This window comes from Folsomia candida, unplaced genomic scaffold (assembly GCF_002217175.1).
Source record: "Folsomia candida strain VU population unplaced genomic scaffold, ASM221717v1 Fcan01_Sc061, whole genome shotgun sequence".
Lineage (NCBI taxonomy): Eukaryota > Metazoa > Arthropoda > Collembola > Entomobryomorpha > Isotomidae > Folsomia > Folsomia candida.
In genome coordinates, this window is record NW_019091253.1 from 55,008 (window position 1) to 79,435 (window position 24,428).

Genomic DNA, 24,428 nt, shown 5'->3' on the forward strand with positions numbered 1-24,428 from the left:
TTCTTCACAGTCGACTTTGTTGGAGGAAAATATACTCTCTCAGATACGCCAAATCGTGCAAAATTAATGGCGACGTAATGAATGTTACTCAATATTTGCATTTCTTTGTTTGTTAAGTACATGTCAAAACATGTCAAGGCATTGTTGTCACTGGAAGATTACACAATCGTACATAATTAATTTGTGATTATGATCTCAAACTTGCACCCAATTTGATGATAATTAATTTTGCACATCAACAGCACTTTGTTGGAGTATCACCACTTGGACAAAATTTAATTGCGAATGAATGAGAATATTTGTTTAATGGTTTCAAAGGGACACAATTGTGCAATTTATTGAGATGTTTCTGATTCAGCAGGTTTGGTTCGCAAATTTTTTAAAGGTTCCACTTTGCGAAGTATGAGATCCAGTCCAGTTTCAAATCTATTTTAAAATTATAGAAGATTAAATCTATTTTAAAATTATAGAAGATTAAATCTATTTTAAAATTATAGAAGATTAAATCTATTTTTAAATTTGTACAGATCGCTTGAACAGTAGTACCTGATTTACATATCGGTTGCTCAAGTAATTTGGAAAGTTGCAAATTTTCCTGCGTAAACTTGACCAGATTGAGGTTGGACTTTTTTTATTTTGCAAAATAGTTAAATATAACTTGCACAGTTTATGGGATTCCAAAACATCCCGTGATTTTAGTAATTACACATAATCAGAACCATATTTCGACCCTGGTTCCATTTTGCGCTTTAACAATTCCACAAATCTGTGGTGTTTCTGGCGATCTAAATTCGCACATGCAAAACAAACACAATTATCTCGGAACACATTTATAATTCATTTCAGGTTGTAACGCGCAGGAAAGCAAACAACACTTCCTTGTCGAGGGACTTGCCTGATTAAATTAAATATTTAATTTCATGACGTTTCAAAACGAAGGGTTATAATTCGATTTAAATTCAAACGAGGTTTTACGCCGACGTGAAACTAAACTAAATTCGTGTCATCACTTTGATGTCAGTAACATTCACGTCATCGAAAAACAAGAACATTTGCGGAACTGCGTCATCTCAAATATCCAAAAATAGTAGAATTCTGATTTAAATAATGAATCAAACTCGACATATGCAAAATAGTTATTTGCCAGATATGTGCGACCCTCGAACAGTGACAGACAAACAACAAACACGGCCGGATTTGCAATTTTATACGTAATAAAGAGAAAACCCGTGGGCAGAAATATTGCTTTTCAAACTGACAACTTTTTTATGGAAATTTTGTGAATGACAACATATCTCCTACTTTTGTTTGATGAATAAAATGCACTGTTAGAAATGTGATGGTAAAATTTAATCCGGGGAAAGTAATATTTTCGATTGCAATTTTTTAGCGGATGTTTGTAAACTGTTCAAGTTTTGTAAAATTAGTTTGCATAAATATACAAAACAAAGAATGTCTCATGAATGGCCTTGGTAAAGTTAGGCTTGAATTGCCTGTTGATTTTCCTTTGCAACCTTTGTAACTTGTTGGAAATATTATGAACCAGAAAGTGCATATTACATAATTTTTATGTAATCTAGTCTTACGCATAGAAATGTTAAGATTAAACATGAAGTATTCTTCAAAATTACGAATTAAGTAACTGTCTAAACCTCTCAAAAATTTATAAAAATTTGCATGAGTTGGTAATAGCTAATTGAAAATACCAAATATTTACCACCAGACGGTATCACATCCTTGTACCCATTATTTTTAGAGTGGTGGCAATAGAAACTTGTGGGAGTGACAATAAAGGAAAGGGGACGACATGCGTGGGCGTGGGCAGTCTACTTTGAGGCGAGATCTACTTTTATTATTCTGTCATCAGCACTAAAACCAAAGTGGCTTTCTCTTCCCCACTTCACTTGACGGATCTCACTAAAATGTCAAGTTTAATCATAATGGAAAATGGAATGAATAGGAAATCTGTGGATATTGGGAAGGTGGTGAAAGGTTGACGTGTTTCAGTTGTCACTCTGCCTCACATCTCTCATCCTTCGTAAATAACCCACTTTCAAGAGTGCTTTCTCCTCAACATTTTCATCTATTTTGTAGACTTTGTCGTGTCAAATAAGTATTTCCTCCAAAATCCGATCTGTGTCACTCTCAAGCTCTGCTTGAGTTATGAAATTATGTCTCATCTTTGGACCCACATATTATGCAAACAAACTAAAAACAAGTCTTGTTTAATTCGCAAACTATTGGTTAATTCAGCTTTGCAATTTTATTTTTAATTTTGTAAGTTACAACATTAAAAATAAAATTCCCAATGCGTTACAAGTTGTAACGTATTGGAAATTTTTGAATGGAATACAAATTTGAATGGAACAAAAGTTAGTAACACCTTCTCAACTTGTTTTACCTGTGATTGTAAGTTATTTGATTTGTGATTTTATAATTATTTAGTATGGCGTTTAACTATGTCAGCTTATTTATTTAAATATGTAAGAGTAGGGTCGTGTATAATGTATCTAATTAATTATGATTCCGAAATTAGGACAGATTTATTTTCGGCTGGTTCTTACTTCAAAATATCTTTACTCTGGCTGGATGACAACAAAAATACTTCACCTTGGTGGCCAAAAGTCTACCAAAAATTGGTAAGGTTAACGATGAAATTGGTAACAGATTTTATAACTCGTAGATATTAAATCGATCTGCGAATTACATTCCACGCGGAATGGGGGAAGTTAGAAAAATTCAATTTTTACAAGAACACTTGCTGAAAACATATTAACGTTTGTTACCAAATTACTCAGGTATTTAGTTGTATTCGTCTTAATTCAGCTATAACTTTCCCAATTTTTCCATATTACTGACCAAACCTGTGGCTTACCTCGTGCTGAGAAACACTTGATTACGGCATTATTTAGAGTGTAGCATTACCCTTATTATCATGTTCTCCATATATGCAAATGATATGCCACCCACCCACGACCGAAATTTTAAGTGGATCTTGTCATGTGAGAGTGGTCTGCTTGTAAGTGAGAGCACTTTAAAGTTAACCCTTCTTCTGCCGAATAAATTGAGTTTATTATGAACGCGTTGATCCACTCAACCGCCACCACCACCGACCGTCTTCTCCTTCACGGCTTAACTTTCTCCGGCCCCTTGTTCTTAAGAACTCTTACTTCGTTAAGTTCATGACGTTTGACATTTAAGTTTTATTTGACATTTCCAGACACAGAGAGAAGCAAGATTCGTCAGGGCTTGTTTTTATTTGGAAGATAAAATGTGTAGCAGTAAAAAGAGAAGAGAAAAAAACGGTTACAATGTTTAAGACTTTGGTAATAATTTATGATGATGGGCGCACATAATCTGTTACGAAATTTAATTTTGTTTAAAAGATATGGAGTTAGTTGCCAGATCTATTACGAAATTGTCACGTTTACTGCCAAATTATTTCGAAAAGTGGAATTTCTATTCTATTCTTTAAGGACGGATAATTTTGAGTCTCATTCTCCTTCATATTGGACCCACCCCCTCATCTCGGTCACGAATTTATTGTACGGTCTCAAAACTGAGGAGATTGAAGGAAGCGACACAATGAAGTCTGACATTTCCATTTTCTAAGTCCTTGTCACTTAATGAAAAGAATTTCTGCAAATATGTTCCTCTCTTTGTCCACCCACCAGACCAATTTTCCCTCAACCGGGCATGTAATTGACCAAAAAGTGTCAACAATAAGAAGTTTTCATCATGCCTCGAAATCTCTGCCTCTTTCTTATAAGGATTTGTACAAATAGATGTGACTTGGAGGAGTTTGGTCTAATGAATCTCCGCCGCCCACTGGCTTTCTCTTTGTGTCAAATTGGTGGAGCGAGTTTTGGTCAGCAGGGTTTCAAAAAAGGGTAGATTTTTTTATGATTTTTAATCTGTGTGGGCCTAATTTTGAGATTTTGCAAGTTTAGCGACGTTTTTAAACAGATTTCTCTAATTCAGAATTCAGAATTTTTGGTACGAATTGAATTTCGAACTTTCTTCGCAGGATTATACAATTCTGATTTTATTTTAAAATTTTGAGATTTTTGGAATAAATTTAATCTGGATTTTTTGCGAGTTTGAGTTCGAATTTTTCCTATGAATTGTAGAGAATTTAGATAGTTTTTACGATTTTTATTTTTATTTTTTCGAGCTACTTCAACTCCGCTTTGTAAACTGCACCGCTACTAAAATTTCTAAGATATAGAGCTTCACCCTTTTAATATCCTAAATTTAATAATAAATTTCGCTAAAGATTTTGTAATTTATTTACATTTATGCATATGCACCAAGTAAATCCCACCATCAAAAAAATGTACATTCTCACCTAAGAGTAAATATCATTCGCAAATATGATCTCTGTTTCATAATAATCTCATGTCAACAAAAACTCATCAAATATTGAAACTTTGAAGGTAAGACCTGCGTGGGAGATCATATAAATATTACATAAGTATTTGGTATGAGTACGTATCGAATTTGAAAAACAGATTGAGATTTGCCAACTTTTTGCCAAAGGAGATATTTATCTAGGAGAGATACTTTTCGCAAGTGAGACTTATCTTTCTGAACAAAAGTCTCATATTTTGAAAAATTAGTAAATTTATGATTATGGACAGTGAATAGAGGATATGCCAGATTTGACGGGGTTGGTGTCAAGCGATCATATTTTTATTATATCACTTGCTAATAAAAGGGTTGAAATTCTCAAAAACTCGATAACATCCTTCATGTATGATCACTTACTAAACCGGTGAAAGCTGGTTTCCATCATGTTTGACGGTGACGCGTCAAATTGACCCAGTCAAATTGACCCACGACAAATTGACCCGCACATATTGACCCAGCGACAGATTGACCCAATACCATATTGACCGAGCGACAGATTGACCCGGCACCAGATTGACCCGTCACCAGATTGATATGGTATTGGGTCAATCTGTCGCTGGGTCAATATGTGCGGGTCAATTTGTCGTGGGTCAATGTGACTGGGTCAATTTGACATGCAATCATGTTTGACCATTTAAGGTCAACTTTACTAAGGAAATACATTTAAAACCAGTGATATTCTGCACTGGATGGATTCCTTACGATACAAAATGAAATTGACATGCAACAATAATTTTCTATTCTGAGAAGAAGATCTCATTTCATGTTGCCAATTGACAAATTTCGCTTCGTCATAAAAATGCGATCAGATCAAAAAGAACTCGAAAATTGATTTATTAATGTAAAGATAATAATTGGCTTAACGCACTGTGCACACAGGATGCGGTCGGTTTGAAGAGGGTGAAAGGTGCCCTGCCCTTCTCATGTTGATTTTAAATAGGATGGGTCACAGCGGGTTGAATGCTTTGTGCACGATCCGTAGGTATTTTTGGGGGTATTTATTGTACACGAGTCAAAATGGTACATTATACAACGCGCAGAATTTATGTATTGGCAATTTGGCCAAGAAAAGTGGCTCAATTTAGCCCAGAAAAGTGGTGCAATTTATTAAGCTACGTAATGAATAATTTGGAACACGCGTCGTGTAGCAAATTATGGCGAAATTATGGCGCCGTGCGGAAATGAAGTGATGACATTGGTAATTGAAAATGAATGGATTAATGAAAACTTGTCGAAATTTTGCAAAAATTTGTAATTTAGATTTTTCAAGTTGTCGGAATTGACTTGGCATCATGTTATGCAAGAAGTGAGAACTTATAAAATGGTCAATTATACATGTAAATTCGGTTTAACCTGCGATATATTGAATGCTGTAGTGATTGATTAAAATCCACTCATTTTGATCTGCTGCAAACTAAATCGCAACATGTGCCAAATTATCATCCAGTTTGTTCAAAGTTTCCCAACTTTGAGCAAAACTATAACAAAAGGATTACAAAGTTCGGGTTGGTATATTCACGCCAAGTCATGCATGATCACCCCATGGGGAATAATAAGTTTGCGAAAAATCTTTTGTAAAATAATAGCATGTATTAAATCCCAGAAATAGCTTCGAGGACATGAACCCTTTTGCAAAATTTAGCGACTTTACTTATTACAGTCAAAGTTTGCGAATTTCTAAAAATTGACATGAGTATGCCGGAAGAATTGGAAATTTCTTTGCGTACCTTGAGTCTAAATTCGACCGGAAGTCCGCCCGGAAGTCGTGCCACCATTCGCATGGCGTCTCTCCATTGTGAAAATCCGTTATCATTCGGCGTCCGTCCCCCGCCTCCTCCCACCCCGGTCAAATTCAATAGTGGAATTATCCTCAATTCTGCACAAACAAATTTGCAACTTCACATAACAAAATTTGTAACAATAAAATGGAAAATAAAAATTTTGATAAAAATTAAATTTGGTTTTTAATTTCAAAATTTCTTACGTCCTGAGGAATGTCTCCGATCGCAATTGATCGCTCCAGACGCGTAGGCAAAACTTTTTAATGAATTTATCAAATCCGTCATTTTAGGATTAAATTAGCTTGTTTACTTGTAATCGCACATTTTTAATTGATGGGGCAAAAGTTATTTTTGTTTTTATTTGTTCACAATTAGAAATCGTTGTTTGAATCAAAAATGTTTGTAATTTTAGATTCCAATTTAAAAGTCAGAATTACGTATTTTATCAAGAAGTCACAATTTTTACGAGATATGCAAATTGTGTCGCAATCCCGTCGATGAAAGTAACGTGTCACAAAATTATTTCCTGGTTGTTGCGAATTTTAAGATGATAACTCAAGTTCAAAATTGAATATTTATTATTTACGTTTTTGTTGTTAAACGCCGTTAAAATGAAATTTGCTTTGTTCGCGTATTAAATTTAATTTAAGATGCGATTATTTTCTGGCATAATTTTGGAAAATGAGATCTTTTCGTAATTTTGTATTGTCTATTTCGTAATTTTTTCAAACTGAAATTTATTTATTTTTTATTTTTGCTCTTTCTATATTTCACAAATTCTGGAAAATTTGTCACATTTACGTTTTTGTTCTTTAAAATTGAATGATTCCATAATTAAATTGTTTTTTCTTTCGATTAGATACCACTTACTGTACTTTTTAACGTGTAATAAGTTGGTAATTGTTGTCCATCAGTAACTCTGTTAAATCCACTAGCTACATATATAGTTAGATTCTGACTTAGATTTATTATTAAGGTCAAACCCGTCCACATGTGGATATTATTCTCGCCCGAAATTCTAGTGCACTTACTCAACTGGAAGAAACCATCAGTTATGTAGATAGTTAGTTAATGTGTCCATATGCATTTATGTATTAATCATGGGGTTCCACCATCTGGTCAGGGTGCGATTATCCGGCTATAAAACCTTACTTGCGGTTAAAAATGTCTACTGCAAATACTCAGCCAGACTTTCGTGCTTGTGGTAACACTCTCTCAACCAACTTATTATTATTCTTCTAACGGAAACAATTCATTGGTGCGAGGTGACTGATTACTTTGCGAAAACGGTACCCGAAAACAAATTTGTAAGGACGACTTTATTTACAAATCTGGAATTTTAGAGGACAAAATTATTATTAGAAGTCATAATATGAAAGAGGACTCTAATTCACGTGGATATTTGTAAACTGTAAGTGTGTAAAATTATGATACAATTTAAACTGAAACCAATTACAGTGATCAGGGTAAGTTTGGGATTTATCTTTATTTGTGGCCTGATTTTCCTTCTTCGAAATCTTTGCAAACTCGTGGAAATATTTGTCCGGTAATGTTTATGTGTACAGATCAAAACAGAGGGAAAATTCGCGGAGATGTTTGTAAATTTGGTAAATTTATTTTTTCAATTGTTCCGAAATTAAGAGACGCCCCTGATCTGGGGAATATGTTTCGGATAAATTTTGTAACCTGCTGACTTTCCTGCGTAATCTTTGTATGAATTTTCATGGGATGGCGTGACTCGAAATGACGTGATGTCTATCTTGGGTCGTGGATGGAGCAAAACTGAGGATAAAACCTGCTGGTGAAGAATATTATTGCTGTGCTTTCACTTTGCCTGCTTTCTCCAGCGTGGAAGAAATGTGGGGCTGGAGAGTTTGAGCTGGTATCGATCCTCACGTTTCCGACCACGACGTTCAACTTCTATACGGTCTCCTCTGGAGAGAGAGAGCGAGAGAGGGATAGTGGCGGATAAGAGGAGAGAAAGTGGGAGAGAAAGTGTAGTCACGAACGTTATAAGGAAAGTGAGATCAATACGAGAAAATGAGGAAAATGTCTCAATTTGCCTCACTCCTGGAACTGCAGTAGGGCAATAATTCTATCATAAATCGTGAAGAAGTTGGGTAGAATGTTAAATTGTGATATCAATTTTTTTGAAATAAGATGCGTTCGAGATGTTCTAGTTTTTTGATAAATTTGAGAATAATTTGTAAACTTCTACATATTTATGTAGAAACGTTAATTGTATTAAAGTTGACCGGGTTTATTACGGGATTACAAACTTAAAGATTGTTATCAATACTGTACGAGAAGCATTTGTGGGGACAGAATTCTCTCCCCAGATTATTTACATAGGTAAATTCAGTGGATTTTAAATGAGTGAATGAACGCATTTTATTATAGTCCTTGCAACATAAATCCATAAATTTTGTCAAATTAGTAACGATTTTCGTAAACTTATAAGTAGATTTATAAGTACATTTTCATCAGAAATTTTGTAATAAATTTTCTTACAATTGTTTAAAACTTTCAGAACACATATTGTACAAATGTAAGATCTACATATAATTGTATACGAGTGAATCTTCATCAAACAACGTATTTCATGTGGTAAAGTTGCACAGAAAATTTAATCTCTCTGGGTGTTAAACTTAAGTCGAAAATACAGAATAATTCTGGGAGTTATGGTCGATGCATTATAATTAAAGCCATTTTTACATAAGGAATGCATGTAAAAGTAGCTTTAATTTTAATGCCTTTTTCATAACCTTTATTGAAGTGATAGCCGAAATGATTTGTCCGAGCAAAAAATAATGATTTTATCTCAACTTGGTGAAATGAAATGCATATTTGTAAACCAAAATTTGGTAGCAATCCGCGTATGCGTACATTGATCAGAAATAGTAAAGAATGTGTCTCAAAAATTAACTTGATATCGACAGGTGACGAATTAAATTCTATAGGCGGTCTCAAATTACATTTTTTTGGTCAACTCACGCTAATAGTAAGCGTGATAAGTACTCGTTTGTAGTGTGATAAAGGTTTGTGCTATATTTTACAAAAAGTATGGGCAATAGGTCAAAATTTCTTGTCAATAATGGCAAAAACTACGTCCGAGTGCTGAACCATTGTCATCTTCCCTACTTAAAAAAAATATCCAATTTCTTAGTGCTAAAATGGACACAATTTTGTCGCGCATTATTTCGCGTGTTTGCTGATGAAGCTCTTACTCCTGGTGGCGACCTAGAAATGAGTAGTTTCAGTTCAGTTGTCGCCCTTCTTTGTCTCAGGATTCGTCCCTGTCTCTCCTTTCGCCGCTTTCATTCAGCCCAACCCGACGGGGAAATACCTCTCCAGAACTCATCGCATCATCTACTCGACGAGCACTGCGGCTTATCCTACACGTTCCAGAAAGAAGAATATAGGACAACCTTCTGGTCACGATAGAAGACACCATGCATAAATTGTGCCGTCCTTTTTGGCCTGATTTTTGCAAGGGTCATTGCGAATCACCTGGATTAAGAAAAATCAAAATTTGTTTCGAACTTGAAATTGTATTTTACCAAAGTTTACTTGGATTTTTCTGCAATACTTTGCACTTGAAACCTCATAGATTTCCAGGGTCAGGTAGGCACGACATCCAGATTGATTAAGTTGACATTAAAGTGTGTCCAAATGTGGCACATTTTTTCTGCATGGTCCGAATAAATTTTTGGCCCGGGCTGCTTTCTCTTTTTTGCTTTCACCTAAATCAACTTGGGGAAGGTGAACGTCCTCCACGTGCGGGTTCCTCTTCTGATCTCGTCTCTCGTTACACAATTCTACACACCAAAGTCGGATCCACGTCGGCTTCACATCAATCCGAGATTTGTGAAATGTATGTATTTACTATTTACAAGTGACGTCAAATAGATAAGTCCGAATTTCATATAAATTTCCTCTCGTTATTTGCTAACAACTCAAAACATATTGAAAGGTTGTAACTATAATAGAAAGAGCGTAAATGTAGCTAATTAACTTCTGCTTTAAAATGAGCCAAGTATTTCTAAAAATCAAACCTTGTCTTCATTTTATAATTACATCTTCCGCCTCATTTTGCAAAATCTGTACATCCAAAATATATGAAAATTATGAATCCGACTTTAAAGTATATCTGAAATTGGTTAAAATTCATTTTCCCGAGTTTTAGCCACAATTAAAATGAAATAGGAAATTCGTGCACTTACATAATTCTAAAAATATTCCGTATTTTATTCTATATTTTAATTATTAACTAACAATAATTTAACTTGAATATATAGTTCAGTCTAGTTTAAGAGTATGTAAAATAAAAGAAGTACGTATGTTAAGATATTGACATTAGTCAACTCGACTTCCATTGGATTCCTCGATTGTATGTTTTTTTGCTAAGATCGTGAATAATTTATTGTCACAAATTGTAAGTATGAATTACTTAAGATGCATTTATACCTGGTAACCTCCGTTATAGTTAAATTATAACAAGTTCTTACCGTTACGTTAAGTGCACCTTTTGTGGACATTGAAATTTCGTGAAGCCAATGCGATACAATTAAGTGCTGCACAAATGCTTAACGTAGGAACCGATGACTCCCTACCAAAATCGCCAAATCATCGGATATTTAATCATTTCTCGGCTCTGGAAATTTATTTGAAAGTTACAGACGACAAATTTGTATTTAGTGAGTTAATTAATAGAATAGCCCAGATTTTTTTAAATTACGATAACCCAATTTCGATGAGTACCAATTTTTCTGAAGACTTCTTAAACTTGAGATCTCCTTCAAAAAGTGTCAAAATTTGAAGTGTAGTTTTTTTAATTGGCAACGACCTGCTGCTCCATAAATTTGTCGTCCAGAATTATAAAATAAATTCCCAGAGCTGAGAAATGACTGGAAATGTGCTGATTTTTACGATTTTGGTAATGATTCATCCAGTCGTTCGTTAAATACTTGCGCACTTAAGTGCTTACATGCTAATCTGCGTGGATTTAAATATACACTTTACCACAAGCTCAACATGGTGTGAAGATGGCATCGTAAACTTCACAACCTTTCTGACCGACGGAGTTTTAAGTATTTTACAAAAGTTTCTAAATAACGCAATTTACAGGGTTACAATTTGCAAAGATTGTGGCTAGATTTTAGTCAGAAACTTGATCAACTTGGGTGCCATATTTAGTAATTTCATAAACATTAAAGCCCTTTAAGTTTTTAGATCTGCAACGAGTTTGAGTTCGAGCATCCTAAACTCCGTTTCACTTTACTTACGTGCGTTCTTCACATAAAGTACATTTGACATCAGTTATTTTTATTTTGGCGTAAAAATCATACGAAATTGAATGATTTATTCGGGTTCCTAATCCTTAATGTGATGAACTCACGTAAAGTGAAACGGAGTTTAAGGTGGTTAAAAGCTTTCGCAATAACATAAATATTTAAGTAGGGTGCAAACTGTTAAAACATGGCAAGTTGTTTGTAAGATATATTGCCAAGTTAGAGTAGAGCTATCTTCTGTATTCTTTGTCATTATTACGTGTATCACTTGTTCATATAAATCAGTATAATAAAACTTCAATTCAATAACATAAATATCTATCTTCAAAAAAGTAATTTATTTATCGGACGGAACAAAGTACGATTTTTATTTCCTAAAAATTTCAGAATTTTTCTCAGTAACTGTTCAATTATTATGTTTGGTCAACTTTCTCAATGGAGAATCCTTCTGAAATGAGCTTGGTTCCTTAAAACTTCCACCGATGCGATCCCACAGCGTGAAAAATTGTCCATAATTGAAATTGTAGAAAAGGTGGTGATCCGTGTGATGGGCAGCCCCGTTGACGTACGGCTTCAGAAAGTTGGGCACCCGGAAGTCCCCGTCGTGAATGGACACCGTCCAAAAGTTGACCAACGTGAACATTCCCAAATAAAGCCATTTGTTCATTGGGAAGAGAAATATGTAAATATGATACGGCACGCTTTGTAGGAATCCGTCCCTTGGAAAAATCGAAAAGATTTGTTCAAATTAGGCATCGATCTGGAAAATTTTGAAATAATGACTTAACTAAAATTATTAGTAATGTGAGTTTGTATATTTACGAATGTTCCTATGAATTTTTGCAAAATATTCATGTAGTCTTTTCGATTGAGATTATTGCAAACAAGTTAAAATTCATAAGAGCACCAATTTTACAGAATTTCGCAAAAATTCTGAGAGCTAATTTTTCTCGCAAATTTTACCTACATCGATCTCGTAGTGTCCAAAATTAAGTTTTCTCAACATGCAAACCTTGCACAGTTTACAAAGCCGGCGTAAATACCTTTGCTCAATCGAAAAAATAAGAAATTCTCACATAGGATGGAACGCATGGGATGCGAATGGCGTCGGAATTTTCCACGTGTGGTGCGTCTTGTGCAGGAATTTGTAGGGAAGGGGGGCATGCAACCAGCGGTGGATCCAGTAGATCGCGCAGTCCGTGAAAAGGACGAAGGTCACGATGGACAAAATTAGCGACCCCGCGCTGGGAAGTTCGTCATGAAGGCGCGAATAGCCGCGCACCTCGAGCAGGAAGAACGGCATCGTGAGGAAACTCATGAGCAAAATCGACCTCGATGACACCCCGATTTCGCGAGAGACTTGATTCTGAATTACAAAATAAAGATACAATTTTACATTAATTTTTAGTGACACAATGTACATAGTCGGAAACACTCAAGTGTCAATGACATATAGCTTTATTACTTTTGTAAATCTCAACTTAGCAATTTTTGATTTATTTTACCGAAAAGCCAGATAAATTTCAATTCAAAAACAATTTTTAGTCTTAAAATTTTTCTCCTCCTGCGTCAATGCCACGCTAAAGACGAGACGGCCACTCCTCGATGGAATTACGCACCGATTCCAGGGACATTTTGTGGCATTCCCGGGTCAGAAATTTTTTCCAAGCCTCCGCACTTCTACGGGGCTTAGAACACACCTTTGCCCCTAACTTTGACCATTTTTCATATTCCGGAGGTTCAAATCCAACAAATAGGATAGCCATTTCTATTCGGAGATAAAGACCGGAATTTGTTTTTTAGCTACGCTTGGGTCATTTTTTGCACTATAAATTCGTGCTGAGTCCTGCTGAGAGGTCCCATCGATTCCATTGAATTGGATCTCACTTAAGGGATGTACCACGGACTCAAAAACATATTTCAAGAAATTTGATTCCCCCACCTCCCCCCCAATTTTCAGCAAAATGTAGAGAAATTACCCCAATTAGCTCCCATCTGCCAAAATCATCAAAAAACCCGGATAATGTGACTTTCTGACTTTTATCTATATCGGGGGATGTCTCTGACCGATTTTGCGTAGATTAGGACAATTCGCTTGTTAAAAGATTTTTCCGATGTTAAAATCTCCTCATTTTTAAAAAGAATCCTGCTCACTTTTCTGGAGCGTACCGCTTGAGGTGACTCCTGCATTTTTTTAATCTGGTTTTCCTTTGGGGTACGATCAGGATGTGGCAAGTACCACATTTCAAAGCCTTAAGCCTAAGCTTCAATTTGAGCACTCATTGGATAATTTGCATCGACACTGTCAGCAGTGAGCCCGGTTTCCGTTGGAATTTCGTGAATTTCTTCGGATTCCAGGCTTGAGAAGCTTCACGATGGGTGTGGTCCTTGGAGGTTTTCAAAAAATTCTTCTTCGACTGTTCTTAGTCGATTCGGTCCCCATGAATGTTTTTATAGTCCGTTGGGCTAAATTAAAGTACACCTTTGACTTTTTCAGCACATGTCAAATTCACTGTTTTTCTGCGATTTTTTTTGTGAAAAACTATCGCCGCCCGCTTCTCTTCAATTTCCTGTATATTTATCCAGATGTTCAAAAATTACAAAGTCCATAGTGAATCATAATGTAAATCGCATGGCGAATCTAATGCACTTATCAGATTTTACTTCTGCGGCGTAGTTTTTTAGCAATCGGCTGTTGACACTTGAGTGTTCCCGACTATGTACACCGTGTAACATAACTGGGTAAACTGTGCAGCATTAAAGTAATTCAAGCAGTTGATACCTTTGTACAACCCTTAAATTTTGTAAAGTTAATTTGCCAACTTTTGCAAATATTTGTGAGCAAAATTAGCTTACAATTTTTTTAAACCCTTGTGAAAACCGTTTGTAAATTAATTGATTTTACTGGGTTACAAACATTACATTTAATTTCCTCAATTTCCTAAATTCCATGTTTGTAAATGTTCATAAATAAGCAAAACACCCGAACCTGAATGTTGGTAACCATCATACATATCTAAATAATGTTAGTTTAATGAGCCACTGTTGCATAATTTGGAAAATAGACGTGTAACTTGTCCAGTTTATTATGGGATACCCAATTTTTCATGTAGCCTGTTTAACTCCTAACCTCATAATTTTATAGCACTTATTACCAGATGGTAACAACATGTAATTTACCTTTAAAAAGAGGTGATGTTTCTCGAACCGTTTATCCCAAATGAAGACATAGCTCATCCCAGCGGCGAAAAAGTAGAGGAAATATCCGGCCAGGTTGACGATCAGGGTGAGGCCGAGGGTTTGTCGGAGGAGGGTGTCACGCTCCAGGAATGGGTGCGGTTTGGACGTGAATGACGAAACCAACGGTTCATACACCGCGTCCTCCATGGAAGATAAGATCGCGTCCATTCTGCGTGGGGCCGGCCTGATTTTGGGCTTTAATTCAAAAGGGTATTTGTAACCTTGTAAAATTTGCGCAGTCAAAATTTTTTAGTTACGTGGCTTGTTATAACCGTTTCTAAAAGTTTGCAAATATTATGCAGAAAATCAGGTCACAAATATTTTCCAAACTTACACAAATCGGGATTATTTACAAGAACGGTTGACTTGTAACTTTCAACACAGTAAGTGTACACAGGAAAGCAAGGTTACAAATGTATCGTAATAGTGCATATCTAGTTCACCTTCACAAATGTCACTTTATTTGTAAAATAACCTTACTCAATAAGTTACACAGTACAACTTTCACGGGAACTGCCGCTTGGTTATAAATGCAAGTACGTATTTTCCATCACTTACTCATGTTTGATCTGACAAAAATTATCAGTCATGAGTATTCCAGCGTCTGGCTGCCTTATCACCAAGATAAGAGCCACCTGCATTCGTTCAGACTTTTAAGAGCTATGCAAGTGCAAGTACCTAGATATTCTTGATCATGAAAATGTATTCATATTTGTTTCAGTTGCGTCGCTTTTGTATGAAAAACCTAACTTTTTCATACAAAAACTGCCTTTGTCAAGGGATGTCGTAAGTTTGTGCATGCATAATAAATAAATTTCTCTTATGAGTTGTGGATATTTAATTCCAAAAGTATATTTTACTACAAATTAATAGCTACAACAACTCATTGAAGATGCACTGATGACGAATGACGAGTGACGAGTGACCAGTTTTTTGTAATTAAGTAGCTTTTATGATTTGCGCCGTTTCGATCAATTACAAATTTCGAAAAGAATATTAATTTTCAATTTTATTCGAAAACAAAAAAACGAATAATTTTAATTTTTGTCATCACATTTAACAACATGATTCGACTATATTTTAAGTAACAATTTTATGTAATTCTAATTTTCCATGAATTTTATCTAACTAATATTATTAACACTCAATTTGTAAACTCATTTAGGAACATTTCTACATTTCACTACGCTTTAAATAATGTGGTAATAAAAATACTTGCTTTGTTACAGTATGGTGACAATATCTGGCGACAAATAACAAATATTTTTTACGTTGCAGATAACAAACGCTATTACCAACTCTTTCAAGTTTGTTACTTGACTTGGTTATAATTTGGCACCAAATGTGTAATGACAATTTGGACTTGTTAAGCAAGATTTTTACAACTTCCGTTTCGTGATCAAACCGGTAGAGTTATACATATTCCGGCACTGCATGCATAGTGTTGGATTTGTTACTAATTGTTACCATATTAATTGAAGTGTTATTACCGCTCGGTAATTGACTATTACCACATTTTTTAAAGTGAGTGCATACACACATGTTCCTAACGAATAATTAAATTTTGATTTTTTGTAATAAAAATAACACGTTGGATATCATGGGTTCGAGGTGAGACTCCTCGAGAAGGGACCGGATATAAAGAATTTGATAATGTTGACACCCAAATCAAATCACATAATTTAGGCAGGGTCCCTAAACAACGGGGTACGGCCAAATTTCCATGAAAAATTTGCCATCAATTGGCCAACTCTCTCGATCATATAATACATATAATTAGGTCGATTTTGCTCAGGCCGATATTTAACATCATTGAGACTGTTCATGTCAAGTTTGTAACGGTTTCAAAATTATTTATCTATTTTACACATTTAACAAAATGAAATGATAATCCGTTGAAATTATACCTCAAATTTATGACTTTCACCGTTTACGCAGTTACATAGCTTGGCATGAATCGCTCTTTAGACAAGTTTTGATTTCATCATTTTGATCACAAGAATTTCTCTTGGATAAATAATTCGATTTAGTTCAGGCAGGTAATGACTAAACTCTGTAATCTAGCTCAGCTTTATGAATTGTACACCCTCGATGCACATCAAGTTGGTCAGCCGAATATAAATAAACCAAATTTTAGGACATTTTTGTGCACAAGATTTTTTAAACTCTACTCATTTTACACAGTTACAAATCTTGGCGTGAACCGTCTCTGTAAATAGGAAAGTATTGATTACATAGTTAGATAATTTTTCAAAATTCCGCTAATTTTTGACTTTGAGGGTGAATGGTGATCCGGGGACGGGTTGGTCCATGTACTTGAGGTGGAGCTTGTACTCTCCGATCGTGTAGGGCTTGTAGGTCACCGTGCTCGTCCCGTTGTCGTTGTTCCGGTACGACACGTCCGGCTTGCTCGTCCCCTCCATGTACACCTGCAGCTGACCTGTACCCATAAAACATGGCCATACGATTACTATTCATTACCCGGTATAAAATCGTTACCAACATTTTTGGTAATATTTCAAAATATATATTTTTTCCCCTCACTCGTAATTTTGGCTTCCTTTGGATCCACGGTGACCGTATTGAGCTGCCTGTTCTTGCCCTCTTTCAACCCAGCTCCGGTGACCTTGACCTTTGACGTGTCCACGATGAGCTCCCCTTTGACTTGTGTCTTGGACGGGGAGCCGATCACGTGTTCCTCGTCGAACGTGACGTTAATGGTGTACTCGCCCTCGACGATGGTGCGGTAGGTGCAGTCCACCGTCCCGTCCCGCTGGCTGGTCAGCATCACTTCCGGTTTCGCTGGACCCTCGAAGGAAACCATCAATTTCGACACGTTCATCCCGCACATGTTGATCTTGAAGGTGTTCGGCACGTCTGAAAGTGACAAAGAAAATCGAGTTTCGATTAAAAAAAACAAATTGATGATCTGGAAGTTACAAATGTGTCTACGGTGAAAAATTCAGGTTCTTTCAGTGAAAAATTAGGTAATAAGTAATTATTTTTTTTAGCGAATATTAAGCAAACGGGTGACATCCGCATCGTGTCTAATTCGTTGACAATTGTGTTTCTATATTAATTTGTCTTAAAGCGTGGGTGCCATTCTACATCAGAGTGGTAACAACAAGGCTGAACAAGGGCTTCTAAAATTCAACTTCTTACATTCGACGACGTTTGTAATATGTAAATAAACTCGAAATACACACAGTTTGTAATTTGTGTAGGTTGAATGCCATTTTGTAGGTTTTGAAGTTAGCTAAGATGAACAAGGATTAAAGATTAAAATTAAAACAGAAAAAAATCAATAAATCAAATAATCAACAAATCATGTCAATATTTACATATTGATCCATGTTCTATGTAATCCATTAGCCTTATGTGAGGAACGAATATTTGCTAAAAATATATACAAAAATTAAGAAATGTGTTAAAGAGCTGCAAAAGATCGAAAAATGCATATACCTCATGAAAGCATCTTTTCTACTAGTACGACTAAATTGCATGAAATTGTCACATACTTTTTAATCATAGCTCATAAATTGATTTTACTTAAAATGTCTCAAGTCTCAGATTTGAAATGTGGGATTAATTTCAGGGTGAAGTTGAAGTAATTTTACCAAATTCGCATGAAATGGAAAATTTGGACAATTATTTATAGTTTTTTACCCTTTAGAGAGTAGCACTAAGGATGAAGAGTAGATTTAAGTATTAGTATAAATTTTAACACGAAAAAGATTATGTACACGACATCATTAACAGATTAACTGAAATTTTGACACTGCAATTAATATTGAGTTTTTAATCTAATATTTTCTGCTTATGGTAAACTGATTTTTTGCAAAACTAAACACCCTAAGACGTTAATTCCTATTAATATTTCTGCGTAATGATAACGCAAATTAAGGAAAACTGGAACTTTTTATACTTGTAAAATATTTCATGACAAAATTTGCCACATTTACACGTCATTACTCGCTAATGAAAACATTTATATTTATTTTAAACAAGTAGATCAATGTGGTGGGGAGTCTTATATTTGTAGTCGTGGGGGGTCACATTTGTATGTGTCATACACGGCTCTGTAATAAATTGTCCAGTTCAAAATAATCATAATTACTTATTTAAATTACGACTCCATATTTTTATTATTTTATATTATGAGGTGGGAAGTTATGTGATGTTGTCACTGTAGGTATTTAGTGGCTAATCCTACCATCACGGTAGTACCGTCAACCGTGGGGCAAACCAGGAGAACCAAAGTCAATCGCATCGTCCCTTTTTCATCTCGAAAGGAATTTGTCACAGAATGACAAGTTTTTATTTGGACCATCCAAATGAGTTTAAAAGTTTTGAGACAATTTACACAGTTGTCTTTGTAATTTACAAATTGTAAACGTCATAAAATAAAAATTTTTTAGCATGTTTTCAAAGATTGCAAAAGAAAATTGGGTTACAAGTATTCAACTTATTTTTTTAGATTTTCTTAATTTCTAAACTTTAAAAAAATCATGGGAATCTTTGCTTACTCGCATAACCAAGCTGGGTAGCTTCCCCCTCCAATGTAATATACTCCGCCATGTCAAATCCTTCTTGGTAAAACCTTGCAAAAATTTGCACCCCCGAGTAAATCTCGTTTTGCCCCGAAACTCAATTTCGTAATTATGTAAACCAATTACTTAACTTCACTAACTTATAATAATATCATCGTATTCCTTAATTATGAGACTATTTTTAAGTACGGCAATTTCCAAGTTTTAAGGAGTTTGGGAATATTGCGAAAGCCTCCTTGCCCTTGATTATTCGGCGTGCAATTCGGTGGACCTCTTGGGCCGTGGTCTGGGTGCAATCTGGTTCCGATTTCTGCACAGAAAAATCCAGATACATATTTCTAGGCAGATAAAAAGATGAGTATCCTGGTCGTCTCAATCGCTCAGAGTCGTTATGAAATTAAAAATAACCACTGCGCTCGATTCCATTGCAGGGACCGTGCAGAAAGCGTGGGATCCAGGAACGCAGAATTTTGATCCCTACGTATAGGTCCCATGATATAATAAGGAAGGAGTCCACCTCCACAAATCCACCACATGCGTTATCCAGGGTCCCTTGTACCTCCACATTTTTTTTCCTTGATTGTGCTCAATGAAAGTGCAAAAAATTGGATCTCGATATTCTTGGGGACACACACCGCATGAACGTTAAATTGACAATCTTTTAGTACTAGTCATGCATTTGAAAAATTCGGTAATCAAATTTTTAAATTCGTCAAACTTAAAAAAATAAAAAAAAATGTCCCGTGCAGATTTACGATAAAATTTTATTTGGAAATTTTAATAAACAACATTACCGTTATCCATTGAAGTACTCAGACAACTTGCAAAATGCTTAACAAAACTCCAATTTCTGTAACTCGGTAAAATATGTACAATAATTTTGCAAATTTTAACAATATATAGGGGTGCCCTTGATTTGTGTAAATAAGATTAAGGGGTGGATTTTCAATTAACGGAGTTTGTGGATTAAACTGAAGTTGAATTTAATTGGTTGCAAATTTGAGTCAATTGCGTCAATAACTTTTGTCAGCCAATTTTCTTTAGTTTTTTTGCAAGCTTCCAATGTAACCACATCCTCGCTATACAAAACTTGAAAACTTTTTTTTGACGTGAGTTCCCCTGATGAGGTTGAGGATGATATTAATGGAGACGAGCAGAGACGACATTCTTGTCCGTAATAATCTTACATAATGTTCCGAATGTTTTCCATACTTTATGATTCACTTTGCGCCAAAGTATGCGAAGGAAAAACATTTTTTTAATGATAGACTCCACGGCCCACACTCTAAAAAACGTTGTCACCTGATTGGTGATAGATTATCACTGCCAATATGTATCACCGGGCCGGTGCGGTCACATTTCATCCGGTTATCCAGAATTTCTTAGAGTCCACAGTAACGCCGCGACTCGGGGGACAAATTGCACACTGTAAAAAGTGGTAGTAAATATAGTTTCTTTTTTAGCAAATATATCAACGCTTATTAATTCTGCTATATTTACTCGTATGCATATGTATTGTCACCAAACGGTAACAGGTTCTTACGGGATTAATAAGAGTGTATCACCGGAGCAAGTGTCTAACACAAAGTTACGGCTCGTCAAGTCCAATAAATCTCAACTTTCTCACTAGTCGTCAAATTTGGAGTCATGTAATTCGATCTAATTCCGAGACGACAAGATAAAAAAGCCCCCTCAAAATAAGTATTCAAAATTTTGGAATATTTCTGATTACAAATTTCGAAAATAATAAATAAATAATTTTTAATTCGCTAAATATAAAGAAAAAATGATTCACCATATTTACATTCCGCACATGAAAGTTGGCTTGCTTATTTTTTTGCATTGTTCAAAAGTTGTGACTCACATCGTGCATATTTCGTAATAAGCAAATCGAAGGCTTATTTACAAAAGTGTACAAAATGTCGCAAATCAAATCGCGTGACACAATTTTTTCCTGCAAAAAAATCGTCTCCATTCAACAATCTGCCAAGTGGGCAAATTTACGGAAGGAAGGAAGTCGTCTCCTCTTCAGTTTTTGAGGTTAAACAACACATTTCGTTTTTTACGTGGGGATTGCAATCTCACATGCTTACCACATTTTTCACATTCAGATTCAGAACGACTTATTCACGGTTGGGGTATGCAGGTCAAAGGTAGAAAATGTGATAAATTTGGGACAATTTATGAAAATTGTCGTCCAATTTATTTATGGAGATTATTAAATTATTGAAAATTTCCAATTTTATTTATAATCTGATGTAAAGGATTTTGTTAATTTGATTTTTGTGTGGTAAATCTTACTATATTTACTTATTTACGGTGAAAAATCAAATTTGTTTCGAATTTTTCTCCTAGCAAGCCAATAAATTTTTCCAAAATCTTTGCCATATTATTCTTTTTTATCCGAAAAATCGGTTTTGATAAGGACCATGCATAAAGTACGGGCTTTATTTTCGGAGAATTTTTACCCCAACCCCCTGGATACCGATATTAACATGGGAAAGATAGCACGTCATATTTACCTCCCTCTTCGCATGTTTTATGCACTTGCGAATTATGAAGAGTGTCTGCGAATTTTGTGGTGAATACGCCAAAATAGTTTGTGGTTTACTCTAGAACGCTGAATTATGTGGGGAACATGTTCATCGTCGCGTCTGCTTTTATCAAGCGTAATAAAGGTTATAAATTATCCAGATATTTATTTTTAGTCTCTCGCCTCCATCCAACCCTCCCAATTTCCTCCGTCTTTCCGAAAACACATCCTTGCAAAAAAATTTCAGTTAGTCATCCCATGATCAGCATGACGGGATAGACGAGCACGGAGCTCGCAAAACGTCTGCGTGGAATATATGCAAAATATGATGCTAAAACTGGCCACATTTATTCATTCGAATTCAATAGTGTTATAAAATTATGCTGAATATTTGCAATTTTACAAAAATAATGCCAATTATGGATTGCTAAGTATTTTGAGGTTAAAATGCAGTGGACTTATGATTAGAGGTGGTACACAATTTTGCTTTGTCATCGTTTAAAGAATCCAAAAAATCGCTGTCGTTCTGAATAAGTTGAAAATAATTTGTAAACTAGGTTTCTGTCTGTGTAACTTGGAGAAATGTGTGAAGAATTTGGAGTCTATTGGGTTTTGAAATGAAGCCAATTAATCTCGTGAAATTTATGCTACATATTTTCATAGGAATGACGAGAACGACGTGAAGTTGCTACAATTTGTAAATTGATCGGATTTGAAAATACGTATTGTCGTTTGAATTTGGGAAATTGCTCAATTATCCGTATTTATTTCGCAGATTGTGCAAGTTTTCCAAAAATGATTGTCTAAATTTTTACAAAAAACTCGTTCGATCTTGAACAAGTTCGCAATACTTTATTTTCTTTATTTTGCATGATTTGCCGGGTTTAATGGGTTACAAAAATCCGCGTTAATTATATATGCATAAATCATGTTTAGAAATTAGAAATTGTGTATATGTATACAGGATTGTAACAAATCCATTATTCATCCACTTATTATCTTATCTAAATTCTAAGATGAATCTGCAAGTAGTAAGAAGTACAATCTGTTTAGTATGTTTTTTTTAAAGAATTTTTTTCTCAGTTTTTACACATTCTAAAAGACCAAATATTGTCAATTTTAAAGTTGAAGGATTCCTTCCTATGCTAAACGTTATTTATAATTACTAGTGGGTTGAAATGTTAACTGAAAGTTTTACTGGCATTTTGAGAACCTTATATTTGCACGAATTTAACTTTTTTACTCAATTTCCAAGAAGGGGGAAATTCATGTGTAGAAAAATATTTCGAAACTTAGAATATTTTATTATCCAGAAATATTAATAATACATCATCTACATATGTATAAGAAATATAAAAATATGTTATATTGCTTAGGAATAGAGGATTAGAGGGTTAATTTTAGAAATTCGTTAAATACATAAGCTATATCAGAATCTTTGTTAAGCTGTATCCATAGTCCGTGATTTGTTCATGATTTCGTCATGATTTGATGGTTTATCGCATCCATACTCCATAACTTTCCAAAAATTATTTATTTCCGATTTTTTTATTGGTCGATATTTTAATTGTTATGGTGATTAACATGCTGAAATTATGACCCCGTGAAAGCATCACCAAATCATGAACAAATCACGGACTATGGATGCAGCTTTAATTTGTAAATGGCGTTCAAATGAAGCAAAACGTGCCATTTATTCATTTCCCTGCACATATGTACATACATTTGAATATTCCATACTACATAATTACCTTGATTTCATGCCCAAAACATCCACCACATTAACAAATATGACACAACCCCAGTTTATGCACTTACTTTTTAGCCCGAACCAGGGCTTATGTAATTGTCATGTCCGTCTGTCTGTCTGTCTGTCTGTCTGTCTGTCTGTCTGTCTGTCTGTCCGTCTGTCTGTCTGTCCGTCTGTCTTTCGATAACTTTCGAACGAGTTGACCGATTGACTTGAAATTTTTACCATATGCATATTGGACAAAGTAAGGAAACGAGTTCGAAGATGGGTGACATTGGTCCAGTGGTTGACCGGTGGGGGTCATCGGAGTGGGTGGGGTATTATGCACCAAAATTTCAAAATCGTCATAGAAAGCTCAAATTTGGTACAAAGGTTGCTAATGGCTCCTAATGAAAGAATATGAAGTGAAATTGGAAAATTTGTCAACCGGAGGTACCCGAGGGGTGACCCATACCGATTTTTCAAAATCATTCAATCGAGCTGAAATTTTGTATAGAGGCTGCTAATGGCCCGTAATGGAAGAATATGAAGTGAAATTAGTAAAATTTTCATCTAGAGGGACCCTATGGGGTGACCCCCACCGATTTTCAGAAATTAACATAGAAAGCTGAAATTTGGACCAGAGATCCATACTGCTTTTTCACGAAATAACATGAAGTTAAATATGAACAAAAATTAACCAGGGGGGCTATAGAGACGACCTCCACTAGGAATAGTCAAGGGAAGGGATAGTAAATATTTTTAGAATTTGGAGCCTAGTAATACCTTAGAGTATTTAATAATAATATCAAATTGGATTATTAATATTAATATTTTAATAATATTGTTATTATTAAATACTCTAAGAGTAATACGAAGGATTGATGGAAGAAT

The 24,428-nt window shown here is 35.1% G+C and overlaps 3 protein-coding genes and 1 long non-coding RNA gene across 6 annotated transcripts in view; 1 reads left to right on the plus strand and 3 right to left on the minus strand.

Moving 5' to 3' along the window:
• LOC110862550 (serine-rich adhesin for platelets) overlaps positions 1 to 6,893 on the minus strand; it is a 40,718-nt gene extending 33,825 nt beyond the window's left edge. Inside the window, exons 1-2 of the mRNA XM_035845660.1 lie at positions 6,395 to 6,893; positions 6,138 to 6,286 (exon numbers count right to left, since the gene is read on the minus strand). Of these exons, the coding sequence (XP_035701553.1) occupies positions 6,138 to 6,286; positions 6,395 to 6,476 (231 nt within the window). The 5' untranslated portion in view covers positions 6,477 to 6,893. The remainder of the gene's footprint in view (positions 1 to 6,137; positions 6,287 to 6,394) is intronic.
• A 464-nt stretch (positions 6,894 to 7,357) lies between these two features.
• LOC118433594 lies at positions 7,358 to 10,618 on the plus strand. The gene is made up of 2 exons (XR_004833458.1): positions 7,358 to 7,480; positions 7,554 to 10,618. It is a non-coding gene; the product is annotated as an uncharacterized LOC118433594 (long non-coding RNA).
• Positions 10,619 to 11,799: 1,181 nt separating this feature from the next.
• LOC110862568 (lathosterol oxidase) lies at positions 11,800 to 15,271 on the minus strand. Of its 3 annotated transcripts, none has more exons than XM_022111784.2 (4): positions 15,057 to 15,267; positions 14,663 to 14,917; positions 12,559 to 12,848; positions 11,800 to 12,201 (listed from the first exon to the last, which is right to left on the minus strand). In XM_022111784.2, the coding sequence occupies exons 2-4, from the start codon at positions 14,888 to 14,890 to the stop codon at positions 11,889 to 11,891; spliced, it is 831 nt and encodes a 276-aa protein (XP_021967476.1). In that variant the 5' UTR covers positions 14,891 to 14,917; positions 15,057 to 15,267; the 3' UTR covers positions 11,800 to 11,888. The 3 variants fall into 3 exon arrangements, with proteins under 3 accessions (XP_021967476.1, XP_021967477.1, XP_021967478.1); XM_022111785.2 differs by having other exon boundaries at positions 14,663 to 14,943; XM_022111786.2 differs by having other exon boundaries at positions 12,103 to 12,242; positions 15,057 to 15,271.
• A 445-nt stretch (positions 15,272 to 15,716) lies between these two features.
• LOC110862558 (filamin-B) lies at positions 15,717 to 19,588 on the minus strand. Its single transcript, XM_022111767.2, has 3 exons — positions 19,249 to 19,588; positions 17,267 to 17,599; positions 15,717 to 17,162 (listed from the first exon to the last, which is right to left on the minus strand). Exons 1-3 carry the CDS (start codon positions 19,298 to 19,300, stop codon positions 16,984 to 16,986), a joined length of 564 nt encoding a protein of 187 aa, XP_021967459.1. The 5' UTR covers positions 19,301 to 19,588; the 3' UTR covers positions 15,717 to 16,983.
• Between the last annotated feature and the right edge of the window lie 4,840 nt (positions 19,589 to 24,428).

What these genes read in the sequence shown, in the direction of transcription:
- LOC110862558 (XM_022111767.2), bottom strand. Translation starts at nt 19,300, where the DNA reads ATGGCGGAGTATATTACATTGGAGGGGGAAGCTACCCAGCTTGGTTAT. An exon ending in TACCCAGCTTGGTTATGCGA is followed by an intron (nt 17,600 to 19,248) that starts GTAAGCAAAGAT and finishes TGTCACTTTCAG; the next exon opens with ACGTGCCGAACACCTTCAAG. An exon ending in AAAGGAAGCCAAAATTACGA is followed by an intron (nt 17,163 to 17,266) that starts GTGAGGGGAAAA and finishes TTATGGGTACAG; the next exon opens with GTCAGCTGCAGGTGTACATG.
- LOC110862568 (XM_022111784.2), bottom strand. Translation starts at nt 14,890, where the DNA reads ATGGACGCGATCTTATCTTCCATGGAGGACGCGGTGTATGAACCGTTG. An exon ending in AACATCACCTCTTTTTAAAG is followed by an intron (nt 12,849 to 14,662) that starts GTAAATTACATG and finishes TTTGTAATTCAG; the next exon opens with AATCAAGTCTCTCGCGAAAT. An exon ending in TCCCATGCGTTCCATCCTAT is followed by an intron (nt 12,202 to 12,558) that starts GTGAGAATTTCT and finishes GATTTTTCCAAG; the next exon opens with GGACGGATTCCTACAAAGCG.